This window comes from Ursus americanus, chromosome 14 (assembly GCF_024610735.1).
Source record: "Ursus americanus isolate L20-20 chromosome 14, mUrsAme1.1.p, whole genome shotgun sequence".
Taxonomy (NCBI): Eukaryota; Metazoa; Chordata; class Mammalia; order Carnivora; family Ursidae; genus Ursus; species Ursus americanus.
The window spans coordinates 57,608,338-57,627,318 of record NC_142140.1 but is presented as its reverse complement, the minus strand read 5'-3'; the positions used below and the strand labels follow the sequence as shown (position 1 = coordinate 57,627,318).

Genomic DNA, 18,981 nt, shown 5'->3' with positions numbered 1-18,981 from the left:
ACACAGTAGGTACCCAATCAATGCAGGGTCTGTTTAGAGGGGAGGGGCGCCAAGACGCTCAGGGCGCAGCTCTGTGGGCATCCTGCTCGGGCAGGGTTTCTCCCGGATCAGGTCAGTGGCGGGGTGGTGGGTCTGGCATTCCAGGGGGAGGGTCCTGTGAGGACAAAGACTTGGAGATGGCGGTGGGGCTGGAGATGGAAGGGCAACCCCTGCGGGGGGCGTTGAGGAGGTCCGTTCCCCACCCCCTCCATCCCCAACCCCTGTGCGGGGTGGGAAGGAAGCCCAGGCCAGTGACCCGCAGAGGGAGGGCGGGTGAACCCAGGGAACTGGAAGCAGGGCTTGGCAAGGGGCTCCCAGGCAGCGTCGGCTTCCTCGAAGACCCCCAGACCCAGTGCTCTGGGCCGGGGTCTCATGGGTCACAAAAGTAGAGGGTGATGAGGCCGGGCGTGGCTGGAGCCAAGGCCCCCAGAGGCTGCCCTGGAGAAAAGTAAGGTTGGGCCTCAGGTGGGCGAAGGGGGTCCACAGGCCCGAGGTCAGCCTTTGAAGCCGCGTGGAGACGAGGATTTGGGCGTGAAGGGGCGACCCGGGACCTCACTGGCCCCAGGTTCGGGCCTGCAGTGGGCCAGGACTAGCTGGTTTGGCCTTGACCCTGCCCCACCCAGTCCTCGGGGGCCTGGGAAGGACATGCGAGGTCTGGCTCTGAGTGAGGAGGCCGTGCTTCTGCCCTCCCCTGCCCTGCGTGTCCTGACACCCTTTTCTGGCTCCCCACCCCACCATCCTTCCGGCCTCCAGGCCTTAGCGCACACCCCACCCAGCGTCCTTCCAGACGGCCCCTCCCCTGTCCTATCCCATTGTCTGAGGCACTGAGGATTCAGCGGTTAACTCTTAACTTCTCCTCCTTGGTAAGGGGTCTCCCCAACTCAAGCATCTGGCAGAGCCCTGGCTCCAAGGCCCCTCCTTTGTAAAGCCCTGCTCGCACAGGCAGTCTTGCTACCCCCCAACCCTCTTTAAGAGCAACTCTGTGTCCTAGTCCACGTGGTGGTGGGACAATTCTGCATCATTTCTACCCTCGAGGATGCCCTCCCGCTGGAGAAAGACAGAGCGGGACAGAGTCCAGCCCCCTGCGGTCAGGCTGGGGCCAGAGGAAGTGACAAGGCTGAAAGCGGCCCAGAGGTGAACCAGGAAGGCATTCTGAGGGAAGAAGGTGTGACAACTGGGGCTTTGTAGGATGAATAGGAGTCCCCTGGGGCAAAGAGGTATCGTTGTGACAGAAATTACCTTTAAAAACTTTGGGGAGGAGAGGGAGTACGAGGCTTTGGGAAATCACAAGGCAAGCAGATGTGGTGGAAAGAGGACGTGGAGCTGGGGCCACAGATGTGGGGGGACTTGAAGGACACTGCTCCCTTCCCACTTCCTCTGCCCGAGATAACAAGGACAGTGTCCTTTCTGGGAAACGGCCACAGCCGGCGTCGGAGAAGGGCCCTTGGCCTGTCCTGAGTCTGGGCAGCACCACAACTCTTCGAGGCAGTGGGGGAAAGATGGGGAAACTGAGGGGCGCCTGGCCGGCTCAGTCGGTAGAGCACGCAGCTCTTGATCTCAGGGTTGTGACTTCCAGCCCCACGTTAGGTGCGGAGAGGACTTAAAAACATAACATCTTTGAAAAAAAAAAAAAAAAAGAAGGGGAAACTGAGGTCCAGAGGGAGGAAATGAGGCATCCAAGGCCCCGGGTGGGTGGGATTTGCACATAGCTCCGGCTTCCGCCCCCTCCCGGCCTCCCTCCCCAACCCCGCCCCACTCACTCAGCTCGGAGGCTAGGGAGGACCAGATGGTGGGAACAGAGGCCAGGCTCAGGATGCGCCCCCCGGGGCTGGTTTCCGGTGGGGGCCAGGCAGGGAGGATCTATTCTTAGCCTCCACAGCCAAGGGCAGGAAAAGGATGGGGTGGGGGTTGGGGGCAGTTTAAGGCCCTGGGTGGACCCTGCGGCGGGGTGGGGGCCAAGGGGCAGCTGGGTGGTTGTGGTGCCTCCAGTCAGCCTGAAGGGTCCCCGACACCCAGCTCACAGCCCCATCCGGATCAACAACCCTCTAAGGCTCCCCAGGGACCTGGCCGGAGTCCAGCTGCTGGGCTTGCAGTCACCCCGCTGGTCGTCTGCCCCCCCAAGCACCTGCTGCCTTGTCCTCTGCCCAGCAGCCCCGTGCTGCCTTGCCAAGTCCGGCTCCTGCACCCCATCTCTGCAAAGCCTTCCGTGTGACATCTGGGGCCCCCAGACCCAATGACCCCCGTGCTGCGATCTGACCCCTTGGTCTGGGGGTGTCTGGGCCCGGCCTTCCTCCCTCCAGACCGGGGCTCCCGGCTTAAACATGCGCCCGGAGAGTCACTCTGCTCCCCTCCTGGTGCAGCTGTCCCCCTGGGGTCCACGTGCTGCTGGGATGCAGAGGGGATGGAGGAATTGGGACTCTCCTGGGAGCAGGTGGAGGCTGGGACGTGGGCGGTGACCTGGGAGGTGGGACCCTCCCAGCCAGAGAATCCAGCTCTGACCACCGCTTTCCAGGCTTGGAGACGTGGGTCTGTGCGAGCCTCAGAACCCAGACAGACAGACGCTGTTGCATGGAGCAGGATGGTGCCTGCACACAGCCAGGCTGGGATCCAGCCCTGCGCCCAGGAGCCTGCCCCGTGCACAGTGACGGTGGAGCAGGCCAGGAATCACCTGGAACCAACTGCTTAGACGCACAGCAGCGTGGAAGATGGCTCTGGCAGCCAGTGATTACTGATGTCTGTCAGGGCAGGTGAAGGGGCCGGAAGTGCTCGTGTGCCACCCCGCCCTACACCAGGCTGGTGTGGCTAGGACAGCTTGTGGAGGCCCCTTGACCAGACCCACCTCCCAGCTGAGTGGCCCAGCCCTGCTCCCATGTGCGGGGGGGGGGGGGGGGGCAGGACAAAGGAGAGGCCTGAGCTCTACCAGGCACTCTGGGGTAGTATTAAGATGGGGTTGGGGGTAACCAGTGGCCCGGGGACGGTCAGTGGTGGCCATGGACACTGGGCCAGACGGTTCTGTCATGAGGATGGCCTGGGCACTGTGGGGCGCTCAGCAGCATCCCCGCCCCCCTCCTGGCCCAGAACTCCCCCCCCCGCCCCCCCCCCCCCCGACGACCACAGACCACCATCCCCTGGCCTGGGAGAGCAGATCCTCACCTCCCAGCATCCACGCTCGAGCGGGTCAGGCGCTCCCGGGGGGGAGGTGATGCCGTGGGCGGGCAAAGACAAGGACACCTGCGGACAGCGGGAAGCTTCCTAAGGGACCCCCACTGGCTATTTTTAAAGTGCCATGGTTAAAGGTCTTCTCGCCCCAGTTGTAGCGGGTGTGCTGTGCCTACACAGACAGAAACAAGGCGACTGCGTGCAGCGGGGCCTGGGGCTCCAGGCTGTCTGCGCAGCGTCTCGGAAACTCTAGAATATTCTAAAATAAAGTGTTTATTAAAAAAACATGCAACTTCATGAGTAGACCAATTAAATGAAAATAAGATATTTCCCCCCCACCTAAAAAAAAGTCTTTTTAGAGAAACCACCTAAAACATTTCCAGACGGAACGGGGTGTGTGGGTGCGGCCGTCGGAAGAGCCGGCGCCGGGGTTCATCCCCCGTCAGGCTGGAAACGTCTCTGGAACAAGGCGTCGGAAGAGACGTTTCTGGGCAGCGTGAGTGGGTGGTGACCACACCTGTCAGCCCTGCAGCCAAGCTCGGGCCACACACGGGGACACGAGAGCAGCTTCGGGCTGGCGGGGCGGTGGTCTCCAAGAATGCAGCTGCCCCAACATGGGGGGGCACCCAGGCTAGATGGGGGTGCCACTGCCACACAGAGAGACCAGGCTCCCGGTCCCGATGGCAGATGGGTCTTCCACGCCCACCGGTGGGGCGGGGTGGGGGTGGGGGGGAGACCGACCCACAGCAGCACCAGGCCAACCTGAGTGAGGGCCAGGGGTGGGGGTCCCACAGCTGCCCTGGACTCGGATCCCTGCCCCTCGAGAGCCCGGCACCCTGTCCTGTCAACGACGCGGGGCAGGTTCTGCGGTGAGCCCCCCCCTTCCCCCCGGGGAAAGTGAGTCCGGGCGAGGGGAGGCCCCGGCCGTCACCGCCGGTAGCGGTAGCGCTTGAAGTGGAACCAGAGCTGGAAGATGCCGTTGGCGAACTGGCAGCGGAAGCCGTGGCGGTGGGAGTACTCCCACTCGCGGTTGACGATCTTGAAGGCGATGTCCTCGTAGGGCGGCCCGGCGTGGAAGCGCAGGGTGGCGAAGTCCTTGTTATCGGCGCACGCCTCCAGGAAGTACTCGGGCGTGGAGCGCTTGTCGATGAGGTCGGGGTAGAAGATGTTGAACTTGTAGCCCTGCACGATCTTGGGCGGCGGGTTGTCGAAGTCGTAGTGCGTCTGGTTGTACTTGTTCCACTCGAAGCCCGTGTGCACGCGGTTGAAGAAGCGCGGCTTGCGGGGCCGGTACTTGTCGGCCCACAGATAGGCCTTGCCCGTCAGCGGCATCTCCACGCTGAACTGCGCCTCGTCCTGGCCCATGCCCTCCTTGGCCCGCCGGAAGAAGATGTCCTCCGCACTCTCGCTGGCGTCCCCTGCAGGCAGAGCTGCGTGAGCCGGGGCGCAGGGGCCCTGGCCTCCCCCATCCCAGGCGTACACCCCAGAGGCAGACGGAGGCCCGGGCCGGTGCTGGCCGTCTCCACCCGTCCCCTGGCGAGCGGCCGGAGAGCCTTGTGGCTGGAGACGTACGGGGCCCCCGGGCAGCTCCCCACCCCCGCACCTGTGACCTGGAGCTGCTGGCGGGAAAGCTGCAGGCGCTGCAGGTCCTCGTCCGGCTCCAGCACATGCGCGTCCAGCGGCAGCTCGTGGGCTGTGAGCAGCCGGGGGCTGTACTTGCCCGCATCGTAGTCGTCCAGGCTCTGCTGGATCAGGTCCTCCTCCATGAGCACCGCCTCCCCGTCCGCCTCTCCCTCCACGGGCGCCACCCCTTCGGCCTCAGCCTCCCCGGAGCCGCCCTCGGAGGAGGGCCCGGGCGGAGTGGGCGCTGGGTCCTCAGGCTCCAGGCTGCGGAAGGGAGCAGGCTGAGCTGGGCCGGGCGGGGGGGGGGGGGGGTCGGGGGGGTTGGCCCAGGGCCCCTGAGGAGGCTCTCGACTGCGGGGTGGGAGGCAGGGGACGGGAGGCGGCCTACCTGTGCCCGGGGGACGGGGGCTCCTGCTTGAGGATGGGGAACAGAGGCTCGCTCTCCACGCCCTGCTCCTGCTTCAGCTTGTACAGCTTCTGTCGCAGCACGTCCTGGTGCCGCTCTCGGAGCCTGGAACGTAGGCTGGTGGTCACCTGCCCGCCCCCCGGCCCTTGTCCTGACACCCTTCCGTGGCGAGGGTCCCGGAGGCCGGGAGAGCAGCACGGGGCCCCGGCCCAGGCCGTGTCCTCAGGCTCCGGACTCTGGAGCACAGGGGCGGGGGGGCGCCTGGGGCCCTACAGAGGTCTACGGCTGCGGGGGAGGGGGGTGCGCTGGGGGCCAGGCTTCAGCCACGAGAAAAATGGGATTCAGGTCCCAGACCCTGCTGGGAGCAGCACTCCACGGTTAGGAAGGACTCGTGTGCCACGGAGCCACCAAGCTGGGCTGCACAGGCCGCAGGCCACCAGCAGGGGGGCGTAAACCCAGAGACACTCCGTGTGGTCAGCGGCAGACGGGCGCCGTGTTTACACAGCGCGGCCAAACACGCTGAGAATTTGTACACAGAGGGTGTGGGGTGGGCGGAAGGCGGGTGGCCTCAGGGCCCCCGCCGTGATGCCTGCTGACCCCGGTGAGACTGAGGTCAGACGCTGCCGGAGGCCGGCCCCCCAGAGGCCCTGCCAGCTGCCCGGGACCCCGACTTCAGGGGGTGGGGGCTCCCCGAGGTCACGCAGGAGCCAGGCCGCGGTGGAGCCGGCTCCCGTGCCCCGCAGAGGCCGGGGGCAGTGCTGACCTGGCGCGCGCCATGTGGGCACGGAGCTGCTGCAGGAGGCTCTCCCAGTAGCCCATGTCCAGGTTGGGGCCCCCGGCCCGGATCTTGCCTTCGATGCCCTGGAAGATGACCTGCAGCTGGCTGTACGTCTTGCCCTTGAAGACCGACTGCACGTCGGAGCTGACCGAGGCATTGACCCCCTCTCGCCGCTCGCCTGCAGGGGACGGGCTGCTCAGCACCGGGCTGGGGTCCTGACCCTCCCCTTTGCCCACACTGTCCCTCCTCCGGTCCTGGGGTCCTGACTCCTCCCGGCCTCCAGTTCACCCCTGCCTCTGGCTGGATGCTTCTAACACACGGAGGGGGGGCACCAGGCCACGGACCCTATAGTTGGGATGGTTCTGACTCCATGGGCCAGGGGGAGCCGGGCAGGTGTTTTCCAGCCTCTCCCTGGTCTGACCCTCGGGTCAAGTCTGAGCGCCTCAGCCTGGGATGCTCGGCCTGCCACCCCACCCCCACCGCTACCCCCACCCCCACTGGAAGAGTAAGGAGAGATTGCCTGACAGCCAGACTCTCGGGAATTCAGATCCTACTCTGCCAGTCTCAGCTGTGTGATCTGGCGTAAGTGGTTTACCGTTTCTAGGCCTGGCTCTTCCCCCAGTAAGGAGACCTGCTCATTTCCCAGGCTCTGCAAAGTCCTGACGCCGCCCTGAGGCAAGCATGTGCCCCTGTCCTGCACCTGTCATGAGCTGCGGGCCCAGGTGCACGTCCCTCCCCTGTAGCCTGAGAGCTCCCTGAGGGCGGGGCTGGGGCCGCCTGACCCTACCAGCTCTGCACACCCGTTTCCTTGCCACTCATCAAAGACACCAAGCCCCGCCACACGTGTTGCTTCCCCGGCAACGTGATCTTCCTCGTCCGTTTTGCCTCCCAGATTGCTCCCCTTGGCCTGGAAGCCTGATTTGTGGCGTCCCCAAGGCAGGGACCTTGTGGGGCTTCAGAATGCGGCCTCCCTGGCACCGTGCTAGGCCCGCAGGGGCTCAGTGTGCAGCTGCTGGTGAATGCAGGGGTGCGCGAGCAGCACATGCTCCCTGCTCAAGAGCTGGCCTCGGCAGCCCTCCCGCTGGACACGGGGTCACAGCGGGTCAGACAGGGTCACGAAGAACCCAAGTCCCTCCAGCCAACCAGTGTGGGGCCCTGGAATCAGTCCCTAGAGACTCAGCCTCTCTGCCCGACAGCCGAGCATTCCCAAGCAGCCCTAGACTCAGGACAGGCACAAAAACATTACGGGACTAAAGCTGAACTCGGTGACAACTTGCACCCGCCTGTGGGGCCGCATCCCACGTTCACGCACACAGAACTCACAACCCGCACAACCAGCACCCGCCGGCGTGGCCCCCCCACGAGCCACGCTCTGCTGTACCACGGTTTGAAGAAAGGCAGGTCCCAGGTCCAGACCCCACAGGGCCCGGCTGGATCCCGGCGGGGGCTGGAGCGGCTGCACTGTGCTGATTGGAGCCCTCTCTGGGACAGCGCTCAGGAGAGGACAGCACCACGGGGAGGCCCCCAGGGAATGTAGTGGGGCGCTCGCCGCGGACGCCCACTCTTACCGTACAGGTAGAACTTCCCCGTTACCAACAAGACGAACACACAAAAAAAGCCCAACTGAATTTGTTAAGACGACGGACGGTGCTTTGCAGGCCGCCCGGAACAATGGAGACGAGACCTCTTGGGAATCATGGCAAAAGGAGACACGGAAAAGCAGGCCTGCCTCTGAGCACAGCTGGAGCCAGCTGGGACCCCTGCCCTAACAGGTGAGGAGGGAAAGCGGGGCCTCAGCCACCACTGGGAGACAGGAAGCACCTGCAGAAGAGGGCGACCAGCAAGGGGGCCCACCGTGGCGGCGGCCGGCAAGAGAGGCCCGGGGACTCGGTGCAGGGAGCTGTGCAAAGGGGGCACACAGCGGGACGGCCCTCACTCTTCCCCAGCTGGCGGGTCGGGGTCTTGGGTGTCCGAAGGAGAACGCCCTGCCCTCAGAGTTCTATCCTCAGCCCTGCTGCCACCAGCCAGAGGGGAGATGAAACACATTTCCTGACGTGCATGACGTCCAAGAACTTCCTGCTTTTTGCCCGAAACTACTGGAGAATATGTCCCACCGAGATGAGGGCACAAAGCACCAGGAAGGGAGATGTGGGGTCATAGAGAGAGGGGCTCCAACACAGCAGAGTGAAGGGAAGCCCCGCGAGGCGGGTGCAAGGAGACAGAGGGCAAGGGGACAAGGAGAAAGAGGCCCGAGGGGACGCTCCGATGAGTCCGGCCACCTCGGCAGCGGAGCTGGAGGCCTGGGGAGGCCTGTGGTCGGTGGTAGCCATGAGTACTATGACCCTCAGTCACACGGGCTAGCGCGGTCTCCAGGGCGTGACAACCATTTACTTGTTTCTTTTCACCTGACACTCCTGAAGATGTCTTGTCATCCCCGGGGGACAAAAGGGACCACCAGGCTCCCAGAAGGTCGCCGAGGTGCTCCGTGGCCTGGATCTGCACTCAGGGCCGCACCCGCCCCGGTCAGTGCCCTTCCAACCAGAGCTCTGTACCCAGCCCACTGCCGCCAAAGGAAATACCTCCTCACACGTCTCTGAGAGCAAAGACTTTCCTTTCCCTTCTCCTAAAGTCACTACAGGATGTGCCCTGCCGAGAGGACGGGGACGCAGGAAAACAATCACCACTTACAAAGATGATGAAAGACGTTCCTCTTTTTCCTAAGACGAGGAAACCAGCCCCCCACCCCGTCTGACCAAGACAGGCTTGGGGGAGGGGAGAGCACATCTCCTCGGCCACCACCACACCTAAGAGACAGCGGAGCCTAGGACAGACGCACGATGCCCACAGGAGCCGGGTGCTGTTTAAGCGGTGGCCTCGAGGGGTGGGAATGCAGTTGGTTGTAAGTTTCTAGAATAGCAGTTCTCACCCAGGGTGATTCTGCCCCCATGGGACACCAGGTCATGTCCGGGGACACCTGCAATGGTCATGACTGGGCTGCTCCTGACACGGAGTGGGTGGGGGCCCAGTGTCTACAGTGCTCGGTATGAAGAACTCGTTCCCCCAGAAGTCATGTGTATGCGTGACCCCTCCAGGGAAAGAAAGTGAATGGAAAAAGAATATCAGGTTGAACAGACTGGGGCTCCAGGGGGTTCCCAGACAAGCGGAGTCAAGTCCCAAGTCCCACTCGCACTCAAACACACCAAGCCTCTGGCAGAAACTTGAAACCCAAACAAGCAAGCCTCTCGAGGGCGCTGCTCCCAGGGAAGCGGAGTGCAGCCCGAGGGAGTGTTTAAAGGGAGCCGGTGGGCAGGCTGCTGGGCTCTGAGCCCCCACTCATTCAGGGTCAGGAGCACCTGCTGCTGCCCCCTGGTGGCTCCCAGAGAGGCCTCCAGAGGGCCATGGAGACCCCAGATGGGGAAACAGGCAGGCAGCGAGCCCGTTTCCCTGGGGAGCCACCCAGACCGAGGCGGCTCCCAGCAGACCCAGCCAGGTACCCCCACGAGCACGGTGGGCGCTTTCTGGCTACCCTGGCTCCAGCCCAGGTTACCTGGGCCCTTGCCCGAGGCCTCCAGCTTGCGGAGCTTGGCGATCTCGTCCTCCGTGATGGTGGTCATGTCCCGCCAGAAGTCTGCGTTCTTACCCTGCTCCAGCTCCATGTACACCTGGAGGAGGGAAGTGCAGGGGGCGAGCATGGCGAAGGGCGGCCCCGGGGGCCTGGGCGTGAGCAAGGCGGGGGGCCGGGCGGTACCTGGATGTCTTCCAGCAGGTCCTCCATGTCGGCTACGGTGAGGCCATTGAGGAACGTGTATGGCTCGTGCATCTCCACGGCCAGGTCGTCGTCCTCGGCGCTGATGTATTTGGCCAGCAGGTCGATGGGCTTGGCCCTCCCGTCCCGGATGCGGATCTTGGAGCTGCCAGGGAGCAGGGAAGCCGCGTCAGAGCCCAGAATGCACCCCCCCACCCCTCCCAAAGACCCTGCCCTGGAGGAGTGACCCGTGTGGGAGCCAAGGGAAGAGCCTGGCCTGTGGCGGATGGTGGTCAAGGAAGTCTTCCTGGAAGAGGGGGGAGCAGGCACAGGAGCGAGACAGGGGGAAGACGCAAGCCGGGACATAGGCAAGCATGGCATCTGAAGACCCGCGGGTGGCGACACAAAGGGGCAGAGAAGACCACCTCCTCCCCGTGGGCAGGCTGCTTGGGTGGAATACCCAAAGGCCCAGTGCTGCAGCCGGGGACACGCGTCAGAGGCTGATGCTAGTCCAGCCCAAGGGAGCCCTGTAACCAGGCAGGGGCTGGTGCGGCTAGCAGACAGCAGGATGGAGAGGGGGCCAGGAGCGGGCTCCCGGGCACACACGCCAGGCCTGGGGCTCAGACGCCTGCTGTGTGGCCTCAGGCGCTCATGAGTCCTTGTTGGTGACCAGGCCTGACGAGCACACACTCCTAGGAGCTGGGGGGTGGAGGGATGACCGTACCAGCCCAGGGTCTAGCACCCTGCTCGCTCGTGTGGCAGCACGACTCGGAGCGAGGACCATTCAGATGTCTCCTTGGCACGCGACTCAATGGCAGAGACAGGCTCAAGGAAAGAAGTGGACAGGAAGCGGTGCGCACAGTGGGGGTTGGCACCGGAAAGGCGCAGTGGGTGGCCCCCTGAAGGGCCAGGGGGACCAACCAGGGCAGAAGGCCCCAGGCAGTGGAAAGAGCGTGTAGCAAGGCTCTGGGGCAGGCAGGGCTCCGTGTTTGGGCCCAGAGGGAGGTGGCCCACGTACCGCAGCTTGGCCTGCTGCAGGTGGAAGTTGTCCTCCTGTTCCTCCCACGTCTTGAAGTGCTCCGCCTCCTTCTCCCGCTGCAGCATCTCCAGCTCCTGCTCCCGCATGGCCTTCTCCCGCTCCCGCTCCAGCCGCAGCTGCTTCACCTGGGGTGCATGGGGAGGACGGGGGGTGGAGGCAGGCCAGAACAGCCAGATGGGGGTCTTGTGGGGCCTGCCCTGGACTCTTTTAGGCCATGGGGTACCCTGGGGTCAGGGAAGCCCGAGGCTTCAGACAGACCCTAGGGCAAAGGGGCATTCTTTCTGCTGGAAACACAGCAGCCCGCAGCAGCCAGGACCATTCTAGTCACCCTGAAGGGAGTGTCTGAGAGTAAAGCCCAGAGGTCAGCAGAACCGAGAGGAGAAAGGAGACAGCTTGCTAGAGGCACGGCCCAAAACCCTGGATCCAGCTGTGCCTGAAGCCAGCCAGCCAGACTCCCCTGGACTTTCTGTGTAAGCCAATCAGGTCTCCCTTGACACAAGCCAGGCCCTCACAAGGGAAGGCCTCCTGACCCCACGCAGGCGGCTAAGGGCCACTCCACCTTCTGCAGCTCCAGCCGATTGTCCTCTTGGATTCTCTTGTTCCGCTCCTTCAGCTCCTTCTCCTCCAGGTGGCTGATCCCCTTCTTTTCCAGGGCCTGGAAGGGCCAAGCATATGCCCACTGAGCAGAGACGCCTCTCTCCCACCTTCCCAGGAACCACCCGCCAAGGGTCTTCCATGCACCCCTCCGCAAGATCCAGATCGAGATCCACCAGGCTGAGCAGTGTCTCTGAAGATGAGACCTGGAGACAGAGAGAAGTGACCTGCCCACGGCCACACCTCAGTGACTTCCACTGAAGACGCTGCCCCTTTAGTGTTCCCAGACCCAACATGATGGAACTCAGTGCTCCGGAGCAGCCTCCAGCACAGGTGAGAAGCTCGCTAACGTGCAGAGGGGAGGCAGCGCCCGCCACGGGGGCTCCTGAGTGTCACTCACGGGAGCACCTCATGTGGGACCCACTGCCCTGGTCTACACAGAAGCCTCACTGGCCCAGCTCTGCGGGGTTTAAGCCCTCGGCAGGTCAGAGGCCCACTGCGTGCGGGCAGAGGCAGGCCAGGGATGGAAGGACAGACAGACTCAGAAAGCCCATTTGCCCGGGGTCACTGTGAGGGGAATGGCCCCATGCTCACCGACCCCGGGCACCATGCAACACGGTGACTGGCTCTTCCCTGTCTGTGTCCTCACCTGATGGAGGGTGCTCGGGGTACGGGTCTGGAGACCCCGCAAGCTCTCCAATATCCCCTCACAATTACTGCCTGAGCCGGGCGCTAAGCCTGCACTTCCGATGAGCACTCCCCGCCCCCCCTGTCCCCACTCAGAGGGCTGTGCAATGGTCCCCCCGGTGCCCGGGAAAATGTGCTTCCAGCAGGACACAGGGCTGCCCGGCTTGGGGCCACCCCCGGATGCCCAGGCCGCTCCCTGGCCTCCCCAGCCTCAGCCTGGCCTGCCGCCGCACGTACTGACAGTGACCGTACTTGTCCCCTACAGCCACACAGAGGAGTAACTGAGGGCATGGAGGAGGAGCTGGGCAGCCCTGGTTCCAACAACAGCTCTGCTGTTCATGAGCGGGGAGACCTTGGGCGAGCAACTCAGTGGCCCGACGCTGACAAGGCCGCGTTAGGGAGAGTCGGCGCGCGGAGAGCACTCTGCACGAGGCTGGCAGGGAGCGTGCGTTAGCGTTCCACATCGTGACTGCCCACGCTGCCAGCCAGTGGCCCTGGGACAAGGGGACAGACGTCAGACGTGTGATGCTGCCCAAACTGTGGGCTTGTCTTGAGAGGCCTCAGAGGCTGAGCTGGGGTCGAGCCCCCACGTGCTTATCACCGGAGGGGCTGATGAAGCCCTCCCGTGGGGCGAATTCCCCAAAGCCACCATGGGCTCCAAGAAAGACTCGTTGGGGAAATGCCTGAGCACACGTGTGTACAAACCACCCCGAACTTGTTCATTCGACACGTAACTGAGTGCCAACCGTGCGCCAGGCTCTGGGGGCAGAGTCTGCCCCGTTGAGCTCAGTCTGGTGGGAATCTCACATTATGAACCAGAGCCTGTGTTTAGATGTCCGCTTTGCAACAAGACCTTTCTGGACTTGCTTATTTTTTATTTTTTTAAGATTTTATTTATTTATTTATTTGACAGAGATAGAGACAGCCAGTGAGAGAGGGAGCACAAGCAGGGGGAGTGGGAGAGGAAGAAGCAGGCTCCCAGCGGAGGAGCCTGATGTGGGGCTCGGTCCCATAACGCCGGGATCACGCCCTGAGCCGAAGGCAGACGCTTAACCGCTGTGCCACCCAGGCGCCCCGGACTTGCTTATTTTAAACCACAGCCACGGCATCCTGACGCCTGCCTGCCCTCTCTCCTCCGTGCACCTGGCTAGTCTACTTATTTCCAGTCGTCCCCCCTGCCCAGAAGCTGCCAGCTCCGCAGGGGTCTGCCTCTCCAGCTCACTGGTGCACGCCCGGCCCGCACGGCCCCCAGCCCCGGAAAGTACATGGGACAGGTGAGTCAGTGAAGTGCTAGAAGGGGAGACGCAGCACCGGGACCTACGGGACCACGGGGGGCCAACAAGGCTCTCAGGAGAGGGACCAGGTCAGCTGAGATCTGAAGGAACAAGAAAGCAGCAGCCATGGAGAGGAGGAACGGTGAGTACCAAGGCCCCAAGGTGGCATGGGCCAGCGTGCTCCAGACGAAGGTCTGGAGTACATGTGGTGAGTGGCCGATGCCATGGCATCCGACTATGCCCGCCTCTCACCAGCCCAGGCCATCTGCCTCCCCGTCACGGATGCATGTTATGTTACGGCTAAACCGTGTCCTCTGAAAAGATACATCACCTTCCCAACCTCAGAACCTGGGAAGGGGATCTTACATGGAAACAGGGTCTCTGCAGATGTAATGAGTTAAGATGAGGTCATATGGGGTGAGGCTGGGCTCTAAACCAATGACGGGCGTCCTTACAAGAAGGCAGAAAGGGGGACACACAGGCAAGATGGCCATGTGACGATGATGACAGGGGAGGAGGTTGGGGTGAAGCAGCCACGAGCCCAGGGTCTCCAGCAGCCACCAGAAGCTGCAGGAGGCAGGCGGGCACTCTCCTCTAGAGCCTCCGGAGGGAGCGGGACTCTGCCAACATCCGACCTCCAAAACTGGGCAAGAAAATCTGTGGGTCTAAGTCCTGTGCGCAAGGCCACCACTGGCGAGTAAGGGACCCGTTTGTGAGACGTCAGCACCGAGACGACTGAGCACCTGTAACCGGAATCCTGTCTTGGGAGTGTGAGGCAGAGAACCTACTTTCCAGTCGTGTTTGAACTTAGCCGTGTTTTGGGTGGAGCGCCTGAAATTCTACACGGCGGGAAAGCTCATGCAGTAAAAGCCACCAGACACCAGGGTGTGTGCACGTATAAAATCAACTGTGAGCGGCAAGCAGCACCTGCGAACGCGTGCTGTGAGTGCTAAATCCCGTCCCTTGAAGCAGAAATCGTAAAAGGCACATAAAGCAAAACCACGAGAAAGGCAGGAAGAATCTGCCAAGGACACGCACCACACGCCGAGGCCGGACACAGGCTCACCTTGTTCCAGATGAAGGTGCCCAAGAGGTTGTTGTCGCCGAAGGGGTTGTCGGTGTTGGTGTAGCCCATGTACTCCTCCCCCCAGCCCATCTTCTCCCGCTTCTTCCGCTCCTTGGCCTCCTTCTTGGCCAGCCGCCGCGCCCGCTTCTCTTCGGGGGTCTCGAAGGCCTTCATCAGCTCCTCCTGCTGCTTCCGCTCCTCCCGCAGCCGCAGCCGCTCCTGCAAGCTCTGCTGTTGGCTCAGGGCTGCCGCGGCCTCCCGGGGGCTCTGGGAGCGGTCTGGGGAGGCCGAGCTGGATGCCGAGGAGCCCGGGGACCAAGAGCGTGTCCGCCGCCGGTGGGCCCACCGGCCCCGCCGCTGCTCCTGCCGCTCCTCATCCGAGTCGGACTGAGAGGACCGGTCCTGTGAGCGCCACCGTGGTGGCAGGGGGCTTGGGCTCTGCCTCCTTCGCCGCTGCCACCTTTCCTCCTCCGAATCCGACCTGTGGAGGGAATCACGAAGGTCTGCTTACTGCCTCCCGGTCAGTCGTTTGCGTGACAGATGCTTCCTGAGCAGCTGCTGTGCCAGGCGCTGTTCTAAGTTCTGGGGACACGGCAGTGACCAGCAGTGACACCGACGGTCCCTCCTTTGGGAGGCTCACATCACAATAAACAAACTTATCACAATAATTATTATCACAAATAGACACGCAGCATGCCACTAGACAGTGCTAGAAGTCACAAACAAGAGTGACTTAGCCTGAGGACATGGAGATCTGGGGCAACTCTGGAGGAAACGGGGGAGGATGCTACAGGGAGGGAGTGGTCCGTGAAGAGGGCATAGCGAGAGCAAAGGCCCCGGGGCAGGAATTTACTTGGCATGCTCAAGAAGCAGCAGGAGGCCCATGTGGCTAGAAAAGTGGGAACAAGGGGGAGTGAGCGAGGGAGAGCAGGGAAGCTGGCTGGGGCCTGGTGGTGCAGAAGCTGTACGTGTAGAAACCAGAGGACCTGATCTGCCCAAGGTGACAAGAGGGAGCTTATAGGAGAAGGTGAAGGTGGTGTTTAAACTGGTCCCACAGGACGGGCAAGAGTGAACTGGAGTAAGACTGGCAGGACTGAAAAGCCAGGCAAAAAACACTGTGAACAGGGAACGGAATGCACGAGCTGTAGGGATCGATTCTTTAACGGTCACGGGCCTTTGAAGGCGTAGAGGAACAACCACGTCTCTTTATTTTGTTAAATGCTTCGCCTATTAAGCTCACGTCAAGAAGTCACCATGGAAACCAATTATTTTGGAGTCTCTGCATGCAAACTACACATTTGATCAAATTTTCGTTAACATTGCCAACTCGAATTACGTACCCAGGACGGCTGATTCTTGTCATTCAAATACTAGGAAACAGCAGATATAAAAGATGCACAAATGACAACAAGACTTACTACTGCACGTGAACCCATGCGGAAAACAGCAACACCCGGGGCTCACACCAGTGCCAGCAAACTTTCTCTGTAAAAAGCCAGGCGGTCGAGGACACAAGTCTGCCGCTCCGCTGTTGCAGAGCAAAGTAGCTCCGGACACACAGGAACAAATGGGCGCGGCTGGGTCCCAATACGCTTTTACTTCTGCACACCAAAACTTGAATGCACTCGAGTATCTCATAAAATTTTCACATGTCATGAAATTCTATTCCTCTTCTGACCTTTCCCCTCACCATTTAAAAATGTAAAAACCAGGGGCACCTGGATGGCTCAGTCAGTTAAGCATCTGCCCTCAGCTCAGGTCATGATCTCATGGTCCTGGGATCGAGTCCCGCATCAGGCTCCCTTCTCAGCGGGAAGCCTGCTTCTCCCTCTGCCCCTCCCCGCTGCTTATGCACGTGCCCCCGAGTGCTCTCTCTCATAAATGAATGAAATCTTAAAAAAAAACCCATGTAAAAACCATTCTTGGTTCACAGGCTGCAGGCTGCCAAGCCCTGGTTTAAACCATGTCTGCGTTGTTTCCGTTCTGCTTCTTATAACTTCTTGGAAGTCCTGAGTTGCAATGATCTTATGAGACTCAAAAAGAAAAACCACTTTCTCAAACGCAGAGGGCAATCAGCCACGTCGGACTACAGCCCCTGTGGCCACAGTGTGAACAAGCCGACAGGATGGGAGACAAGGCATGCTGGGAGAGGCCCCAGGGAGGTCGTGAGTACACAGAGGAGCAAACTTGGACCACAGTGGGGCAGGGACTGGCCTGAGGGTCACAGCCAGTTAGAGGCTGAGTCAGCATGGGACCTAGGTCTGGAATTCAGTCCCTGGTACCGTCTGGTCCCTTTGTGCTGGAGCAGGCTCAAGCCAAGTCTGGAGAGGTGTCCCATTTTCAAAAAGACACGACTGTGGGCCGTGGGGAGGCTGAGACCCAGGTCCTAGGAGTCATCCCAGGCCTGCCACCTGTCGCCAAGAGTTCTTTCGTCTGACACCCACTTCCAATTGCAAGTGCTGTCACCCCTACTTAGGAAATACCTCTCAAATCTGCCCATTTCCCCACTGTGCCTCCCACTCCGAAAGCCACCACCATCTGTTGCCTAGACAACCGTACCATCCTCCTCCTCCCTGTTGTCACTCCCGCCAACCTCCTCAGTCCCTTTCCCACGTGAAAACCGGAAGAAGTTCCACAAAGTAAGCCAGACCACATCACTCAAAAATCTTTCCATGGCTTCCTACTTCCTTTGGAATAGCAGCCAAACCCTTCACCACTGTACACAAAACGGAATGATCCGGTCTCCTCTTACCGCCCCGACCTCCTCTCCCACTTCCCCTCCGCCCCGCCTCGCTCGCGGCGCTCCTTTACTGTTCCTCCAACCACCAGGTGCCCTGCCTGGAGCGCCTCTCGCTTTCCTTTCGCTGCCTAACTGCGACTCGCACTTGGATGTCCCCTTCTCCAGGAAGCCCTCTCTGACTAATTCGAGGATCTCTGGCTCCCCGAGGGCGGGAGCCGGATCCCCCACGCCGTTCACGCAAAGACCCCACCTCCGCTCCCGGCTCTGCCGCCTCCGCCTGCGCCGTACTTCGTCGTCCCGGCGCCGGCGGTTTCGCCGCCCATGGCTCCCGCTCCGACTCCGGCTCCGACTCCCGCTCCGTTGCCTGCGGCCCCTGCGACCAGCCGACCGGGAGCGCGAGCGTGTATCCCGACCCATCAGCTGAGACCGTGGCGGCAGCGCTGACACAAATATCCGGGGCCTGCGCCGGGGGCCTTCCTCCCCAGCGGCGCGTGCCGGGCTGCCCCGTCTGCGCCTGAGCCGGGAGAAGGAAACCGTCCCGCTGCCCCATCCCGCAGGAACTCCCACGGCCCATAACCTCTCCACTGTCCTCAAACGTGGCCCGTGTGACGGACTCCGGCCAGGCTTTCGTCTCCAGGGTTGAGGGCTCGCCCTTTAGGCAATGCTAGGGGCAGCTCCATGTGGGTCCTCGCGCCTTCGGGGAGGGGGAAGCCAAGGACTGTGGGCGGAGCAAGAGCGAACCAGGAACAGCGAGTGGGGCGGAGCCTAGGCAGGCGGGACCCAGAAGAAGAGGGTCTTAAGGGAAGTGGAGCCGGCGTGGGCGAGGCCCAGAAGGCGGGATCAGGAGGAGGCGGGGCCTCGGGGCGGGGCTAAAGGGAGGCGAGCGGGCGAGGTCTCTGGGCCGGTGCAGGCGCGGATGCTGCGAGATCCCAGGCTCGAGTCCAGGCCTCTAAAAAAGGCGACGGACGGAAGCCAGGTCGGAGACTGAAAAGCCTTGAGGCTGGGCCAACCTTTCAGAGTCACCACCATGCTGCATCGCCCGCAAAGACGCGGAAACTGAGACTCAGAGATGGAAAGTCACTTTACAGTCCCCCCCCCCCGCCCCCAGCCCCAAAGAGGCAACATGGAGCTGGGATCTGAACTGGGGTGCAGCTTTGTTCTGTGGGTGCTGGGGAGTCATGGGAGGGTTTTGAGCAGGGAGAGAGGGGCGGGGTGGGCTGGTTGTTAGGTGGAGTCCCTGCTGGGCTGGTGGCCAGGAAGGACTACAGCAGATAGGGCTGGAAGACCCTGAAGTCCCTGCTCCAAGCTCCCCCAGCCCACCCCAGAGGATGGTACTTCATGTTCTAATTTAAGCTCTTCAAATGTTTATCTTAACATACAACTCCATGACCTCATTCTGGATGCTAGCTTTGCACGCTCTGCTTGGTGCCAAGGCACAGGGTGCGGCTGGTGACATGGAGGAATTTCCAAAGACCATCTCCTGCCACCCTGATAACAAGCCAGCTCCTCAGGGGATGTAGATAAAACGTGAGGCAGGCTGGCCCTGTGATTTTCAACACGCAGACGTATCTCTCAGGGTATATGCGTACTCTTCTTTGGACATGACGGTAAGCACATTCCAGATCATCTCGTCTGCACGTCTGGTTTATAAAGGAGTTGTGCTGTTCTGCATCATGATGGAACTGGGTTTCCAAGTGCCTGCTTACGGGCGGGATCTTACTTTCAAAGCAGCGTTTCTCCAGTTGTGAATCCTGGAGAAATATTTTCCCCTTAAAAGGGGTCCATGCATTACTCAATTCGAGCAACTCTGGCAGAACCAATACAAACTTTG

At 61.7% G+C, this 18,981-nt stretch overlaps 1 protein-coding gene across 1 annotated transcript; it reads right to left on the bottom strand.

Annotated features, from left to right (window-relative positions):
* Positions 1 to 3,455: 3,455 nt before the first annotated feature.
* Positions 3,456 to 17,611, bottom strand: CACTIN (cactin, spliceosome C complex subunit). The gene is made up of 10 exons (XM_045804384.2): positions 17,401 to 17,611; positions 14,411 to 14,891; positions 11,349 to 11,444; positions 10,769 to 10,914; positions 9,754 to 9,916; positions 9,553 to 9,667; positions 5,991 to 6,183; positions 5,210 to 5,332; positions 4,802 to 5,085; positions 3,456 to 4,616 (listed from the first exon to the last, which is right to left on the bottom strand). The coding sequence occupies exons 1-10, from the start codon at positions 17,565 to 17,567 to the stop codon at positions 4,126 to 4,128; spliced, it is 2,259 nt and encodes a 752-aa protein (XP_045660340.1). The 5' UTR covers positions 17,568 to 17,611; the 3' UTR covers positions 3,456 to 4,125.
* Between the last annotated feature and the right edge of the window lie 1,370 nt (positions 17,612 to 18,981).

Coding starts and splice junctions, on each gene's coding strand:
- CACTIN (XM_045804384.2), bottom strand. CDS start 17,567: ATGGGTCGGGATACACGCTCGCGCTCCCGGTCGGCTGGTCGCAGGGGC. Junction 11,445..14,410: donor GCACCTTCATCTGGAACAAG/GTGAGCCTGTGT, acceptor TGGCCCTTCCAG/GCCCTGGAAAAGAAGGGGAT. Junction 5,333..5,990: donor GCCCACATGGCGCGCGCCAG/GTCAGCACTGCC, acceptor CCTACGTTCCAG/GCTCCGAGAGCGGCACCAGG.